The 6,634-nt window shown below is 42.9% G+C and overlaps 2 protein-coding genes across 2 annotated transcripts in view; both read right to left on the bottom strand.

Moving 5' to 3' along the window:
* Positions 1-110: 110 nt before the first annotated feature.
* On the bottom strand, positions 111-2,191 carry CSUI_009610 (uncharacterized protein). The gene is made up of 2 exons (XM_068069723.1): positions 2,115-2,191; positions 111-935 (listed from the first exon to the last, which is right to left on the bottom strand). The coding sequence occupies exon 2, from the start codon at positions 569-571 to the stop codon at positions 137-139; it is 435 nt and encodes a 144-aa protein (XP_067918302.1). The 5' UTR covers positions 572-935; positions 2,115-2,191; the 3' UTR covers positions 111-136.
* A 1,314-nt stretch (positions 2,192-3,505) lies between these two features.
* The window catches only part of CSUI_009609 (uncharacterized protein), a 13,517-nt gene continuing 10,388 nt past the window's right edge, over positions 3,506-6,634 (bottom strand). Inside the window, exons 7-8 of the mRNA XM_068069722.1 lie at positions 5,379-5,823; positions 3,506-4,574 (exon numbers count right to left, since the gene is read on the bottom strand). Coding sequence (XP_067918301.1) covers positions 4,379-4,574; positions 5,379-5,823 — 641 coding nt within the window. The 3' untranslated portion in view covers positions 3,506-4,378. The remainder of the gene's footprint in view (positions 4,575-5,378; positions 5,824-6,634) is intronic.

Raw genomic sequence — 6,634 nt, 5'->3', positions numbered from 1 at the left:
AGACGTCGGTACTTCTCAGTCAGATCTCGAAAGCAATCGGCAGGCTGAGAATCGGCAAGCCGCTCAATGGCTTTTCCTTTTTATCTTCCCCCCTCTCCTCCTCACTCTAGTAATTCTAGGTGCTCTGTTTTCACGGTCACGTACACTTGATGGCTCTCCGGGGACGCCGGCAGCCATACCGGCAGCAATAATTATGACCGCTGCGATCTGCTTTACTTACTATCACGTAATGCAATGTCGACGACAGCGGTCTCGTAATGGAAGTTATCAAGCCTTGCGTGAGGAGACACCTGACGCTAGTGAGGAACCTCGACATGAGGAGGGAAACAAGTCGGGAGACGGTAACGATGGAAAGAAGCCAGGAGCTCAGAAGGGACAGAAAAAGGGTACAAAGAATGCCTCTCCAGCTACTCGGTTTTGATGTGAGCTCACGTTCCAAGCAGGCAAGGAGGCGAACACGATAGGATTTGGCCGGCAAAAGGTTTCTTTTAGTGTGGACACTTCTTTTGTATGATAATTCCAGGTTATGTCTTGGTGTTCTTTTGCCGCGTGGACTTCCGTTCATCGGCATCGAACCTTCTGTGGGGGAGTTCACCAGTCTCTTTTTCTCCTTCAAGACGTTGAGGATTTGAAGAAAGACGTCAGATGATTCAGATATATATATATATGTATGTGCGTGTGTGCATGTGAGTGCTGATCTGTCTGTATGTAGACATATGCATATTGGAGCGGGTATATAAGTAGAGATAAGGAGAGGGTGTGTAAACGTAGGCAATGACGCGAGGCAGGGCAAGTCCTTCTGCTGACATGCACCTGACGGGTTCACATTTCTTCAGGATTGAGAAGCGCGTCCCTTGTTACAAGTTTTTTCGTCCTTGTTGTTCGCTTAAGTCATTTGAGTGATGCAGTAGAAAGAAGAGAAGGATGGAGGATCCCTGTAAGAACAAGAGACATTTGAAGCCAGGAAAACGTAAGATGACGTTTTCTTGGGGGGAGGGCACTGTATATACACTTGAGATATGAATATGCTAGATGTGGGTGAGTAGGAGGTTGAGCCCTAGTTAATTGATCTCACTTAACAGAAACATCTTTCCCGTGGTTCAAGAAGAAAGAAGGATAGATCGAGGAAAGTCTAGTCGTGCGGTAGCTCCTGCGAGCGAGACGAAGAAGAGGAATGATGCCAGGAGGGTCTATTTGATGGAGCGTTGTGACGACTGTGAGAAAGACAAATACAAATTCTGTCCGCAAAAAGGACAGATGAACAGACATACCTACTTACTTGCCTGGTGTCAATACACTGCGTGTATAGTATGTACGTATATGTCTATATCTAGTCTGTGAATGTCTTCTAGCTCTATCAACGAAGAGGTGTAACATAGGTGTACACATACATACACGGAATATATCTCCCCCCTTAGGGTGAAATGTCTATGCACATCTGTGTATATGTACCTCTTCGAGTCTGCCGTAACCAAAGTACTAGTATCTGGACAATGTCTATATATGATCCATTTGTATATATATGATATATATATATATATAATTATACATCTCTCGCTCTCTATATATATGTCTTCCGACATGAGTATGCCTCTCAATTCGTGCACCTTCTGGTGGTTGCGGGGTGGTGTAAGTACGACACACTGTTTACGGCTCATCGTTGCTTCACGTGAGAGTCTATACACAGCCCGCGTATGTGTGCATTATCTGAAGAGAAGAAATTCTTGAGCCCGAGCTGCTTTCTTCCCTCCTCGATTGTTCGACTAGAGGGCCCCGCAGTGCTCTGCGTGTCTTTCTGCTGTTTCTGGCAAAGTGTCGGAAAGGGCGTGGAGCTTCCTTTCCGTTTTTTTGTGGTGTCATAAGAAGAGAAGATGACGCCATAGATCACTTCGTTTCATGAGAAGAACTTGTCAGGTGTTTTCTACGAAACTCGCTAGCTAATTCCAAAGCGAGAGACGTCTGTAACAAAATACACCTCTGTCCAATCAAAACAATCTCTCTTCTTCCTTTTAGAGACATCAGATGACCGAGTTCTCTTCTTCGTTTTCGAAATCGACAGTGACCTCTCTCGTACGGTCTCCTTCACATACCATGGCTATCTTTACTTCACTTACGGGCGTACTGTCTTGTCTCATCGTCGCATAGTAGGTACCTCACTATCCATCTATCCTGTTGTTCCTGAGGAGTCGCATGGAAGGAGGAAGGACTTAGACCAGCTTTCCTAGGGAACAGGCGCACAGAGAATATTGATCACTCTGTGTATCTACACCCGAAACTGTATAGACAAGAAGAGAAAAAAGCTCCGTATCGAACTGAGCTGGCTTTGGTGGAGCCCCCCGACCGTGACACGACCATCTATACAGCATACATACATATCCAAAGATGCAGATACACTATAGACGTATCGGGTACGACCCTAGGTATTCGCATGAACATCCACTTCTGCATCCCTGTCTGTATAGTAAAACAGCGAGAGAAAAACAGATAGATACCCAGGACGAAGGTTCTTTTCCGCGAGAAAGGTCGATGGCGAGCTCTTTCGCTTCTCTTTCTTTTCTTTGCCTTCGCTGTTCTCGTGTGGTCTTCACATGAAAGATTCTCAGAGAACGCGAAGAGGCCAGAGAGAGAGGAAAGAAGAGAAGGGTCTCTATTTCAGCTGTGCAGGAAGACATTTTACCAAAAGTCATCGCAAGCCGGGTATGAAGGAAATATGAGCAGGCACCCTTCACCTTCTCTCCTTCGCTACGCGAGTGTATGTCTAGATGAACGAGCTTTGGTCTTTGAGGTTTTTTAGAAAAGGATTGCGCCGAAGTGATATGATTTTTCTTCCTCTTCAATCGTGTGGTCGATCGATAGCTATGAGACGGAAAGATGACAGAACTACTTTCATAGGAAGAAAGAATGGGAGATAGAAGGCAAAGAGACTGAACTTTTCTCTTCCTTCTTAAGCACAGAATTCCTCGTTTGTAATTTTTGAAGAATTTTGGTTACTGGAGCTATATTTAGTGTCTTGGGTACTATAATGTCTAAAATGATTCGTATCACTCGTTCTTGAGAATTTTTGTGCCTAGTAAGGAAGAGGAAAGCTCGGTCTCCTGCCTTCTGCCTATCTCTCATTCTTTCGTCCTATGGAAACTGATTCTAGTGATTTCTATTTACAGAGGCTTGTGACTGAAGTTTTGAAGAGGGGATCCCTATCCTAAAATATACGTATGCATGTAACCAGCTATTTATATATATACATATATATATATATATCTGTACATATGGATTCGGAGTCGTGAATGTGTATATGGTGACAAGAGGCAGGGCTTTCCCACCTTCTCGGGTGTATGCGACGACTTTGATATCTTGGCAGGAAAGTATTCAGAGCTTCCTTGTCTCACAGCTAACTCGACTGACTTGAAGAAAAGAACACAAATATACTACGCGGTCGCATGTGGTGGACAGCCGCCCTGCTCTAAGGTGTATGTACGACAGGAATTTGAAGTTGAGAAAATGGATGACGATCGTTTCTTCAGTATAGGGGAAACAAGGGCTGTATGTACACTTGACATATGATGAGCTAGATCTGTCAGTCGATCATCTCCTGTACACCGTTTTCCGTAGAGCAATACCTTTCTTTTAGCATGAGAAGAAAGAACGATAGATCAAGTAGACCATGCATGCGATGACTTCTCGGTTAGAAAGAGAAAGAAGAAGAAGCAGAACAACTGAAGTTTTTCGTTCTTTCCGCTTTCTTAGAGAAGATCCAACAGAGCGCCGGTGAATGATAGACGATGGCTCGAGTCCCTTTACGTAGATAGATAGATAGATACAGAGACATACTACGTACATACCTAGACTCTTTATTTCACTTCTCACTTCATCTAACGTATATATCCATGTGCCCTTCTACCTGGTATATATAGTTACATATGCATACATACATGTGTACTTCGTCAATATCTCCTGTCTCTAGAGGACGATATGAAAAGTGCAGCATACATACGTAGGCATGCAACGTGCGTACACAGCTGATCTGCACTGCATATACTATATATGTATGTACATACATATGTATAGTTACGTGTATCTACTTGTGGTACCGGGGGAGGGGGGGTGGAGTAGGCCGTACAAGTAGTAGTAGACACAGACACACACAGCTAGACACGCATGTTGTTGTGTCTAGTCTTTAACACTTCATACGAAAGCCTTGTTCCACGCAGCGGGTTTATGTATGTATCATATATGAAGAGAAACAAGATTTTCTCTGGATCTGAATCTTCTTCCCGTCGCGCTTCTCTGCTTATCAAAGAGCTTGCTTCTATGAATTCTTGAGCTCTCTCAGAGAGCTGCACATGAGAAGTAGACACATGAGATATCTCTGGCTGTCTCCCTATATAAGCCGGAAGACCTCGTTGACGTGATCTTCGATGAGACGATAGTGCTTTAAAGCTTCACGCAAGAGATCTCGAGATTTTTGTGTCTCAGGCGTAACAGAAAAGAACCTAAACACCAAGCTCGTCAGCTTTACGCCTCTCTCAGGATCTAAGCCGTAACGTCTTGTACTCCCTAGATATTCCCATGTAGACCTAGGCCAAAGAAGAAAGAAAGAAAAAAGACGATAAAATGCATGCAAAGATAGGAAAAGATGTGCATCTTGACTCTCGATAGACAAAGAAGAAATCTCTCACGACACCCTTATGCTACAAGACAAAAAGAAGATACACTCCCTTACACTTCTCTCATATCTCTATATACATATATACATATATATATATATATATATACATAGATAGGTAGATACAGTTAGGTATGTCTATATGTGGTTGACGTATATGTAGAGCGGAATAGGTGAAGTAAAACCGTGTACACATGCGTATACATACATATGATACGTACACATATCGAGATTGATATGTGTCTATCCCTCTATGTGCGAGATATGTGTATGCACTCCAACTCTAAGGACATTTCCGTACATGCACAACAGTCCATACACACACTTAACTTAATTCTATATAGATATAAAAGGATAGTCACAACTCCAAGCCACATACCACATATAGACATCTATCTATATATATGCATGCAAATCCACGTACGAATTTCTATATGGAGATGTGTCTACGCCCTCGTCTTCGAGAAGAATCGAACTCCCCGTAGACATGGAAGTGGAGAGGTATCGACTACTATGCACATATCGATGAAGATAGATAGATAGAATGATCGGTGGCGATAGAGATCTTCTTCATCTTTCTCTCTATGTGTCTGGATAGATCTATCTATAGACATTCACAAGTATTCTTTCTATTGTCCGTGGTCGTTACATAGATCGGTTCGATGAAAGTGAGAGAGAAAGGAGAGACTGCATGGAGGAGAATGAACTCCCCTACCTGTGTGGAAAGCAGGAAGATTCCTTATTCTCACGACACTCGACAAATCGATGCTTAGCACAGCATCTCGATGCTGGCGTAAGAGGAGCTCCGTAACAATCTCTATCGCTAGAACAGCATCGAGATAAAAAGAAGCCTCTTCGGCCTACTGGAGGAGAATACGGAAAAGGATAGTTGCCTGGGCACTCCTTGAGAAGAAATGAAGAAAAAGAAGAAGATAAAGAAGATGAAGACAGATTCGCAAGAGGAGAGGAAGAAGAAGGAGAAGAAAGATCGGGAAGAGAAGAAGAGGATGAGTGAAGGGACAGAAACTTGGCGAGAGATGTTGGAGAATCGCTAGACGGAGCCCTCGAGAAGAAGAAAGAAGAAGAAGAAGAGAGAGAAGTATCCAGTTGAGACGTTTCTTCTTCTTCTTCTACGTCTTCCATGATCGGGAGAATAATAGCTGTAGAGAAGAAACAAAGGGCAAAAGAAAGAAAGAAACATCCATCCAGAGACAGAGAAATAGACACCCACACACACAGAGACAGAGAGACAGATAGAGGTAGACAGAGAGAAGATTTGAGAGAGGAGGAAGAAGAAAGTGTTAGATAGTAAAGAAAGAAAATAAGAGAGGAAGAGACAGAAGGCAAACGACTGAATGACTAATACCCCCGTAGAGTCCATACATATTCAGTGCATATAAGCTCTCTCTATCTATACTATCTCTATATATGTAAGCTCTCTATCGATACCCAGACTTATAGTGAAGATATACACTAATAGAACCGAAAGAGAGAGAGAGAGGAGTTGCAAACACACAGAATGGACAGGAGAAGAAAAGCCGAGAAAAAGTGAAGAAGAAGAAAAGACCATCAGCGCCTGATACAGAAATCAAGAAAACTCAAGAGTTTAGAAAGTCCTAAATATAGAAGAAAAATAACAAGACATAAAATACAAGAGATTACAGGCCANNTATCTTTAATCTATCTCTCATATGCAGACATTTGTAGTGTATATACAGTCACATACACAGTCAGATCTCTCCGTGTCTGTATGTCTCCCATCTGTACTGCTCCTGTATACCTTCGATCGACTATCCTGATAGATACACTCATATCTACATCTCTATAATACACACACGCACAAGCAGATCCACGAAATCTATGCAAATATGACGGATTCTCTTTGACTCTCTATACTTCCCGCCTAGAGCCACAGAGGATATTGCAATGTCTTACACTTCAACAAACCTCTCCCTCCCTCCCTCCCTCTCT

Source organism: Cystoisospora suis (assembly GCF_002600585.1).
Source record: "Cystoisospora suis strain Wien I chromosome Unknown contig_5814, whole genome shotgun sequence".
In the NCBI taxonomy this organism is placed as follows: Eukaryota; Apicomplexa; class Conoidasida; order Eucoccidiorida; family Sarcocystidae; genus Cystoisospora; species Cystoisospora suis.
The sequence above is the reverse complement of the archived record's forward strand: the minus strand, read 5'-3'. Positions and strand labels throughout refer to the sequence as shown.

Excerpts from the sequence above, each read along its gene's own strand:
- CSUI_009610 (XM_068069723.1), bottom strand. The coding sequence starts at position 571 with ATGCCGATGAACGGAAGTCCACGCGGCAAAAGAACACCAAGACATAAC.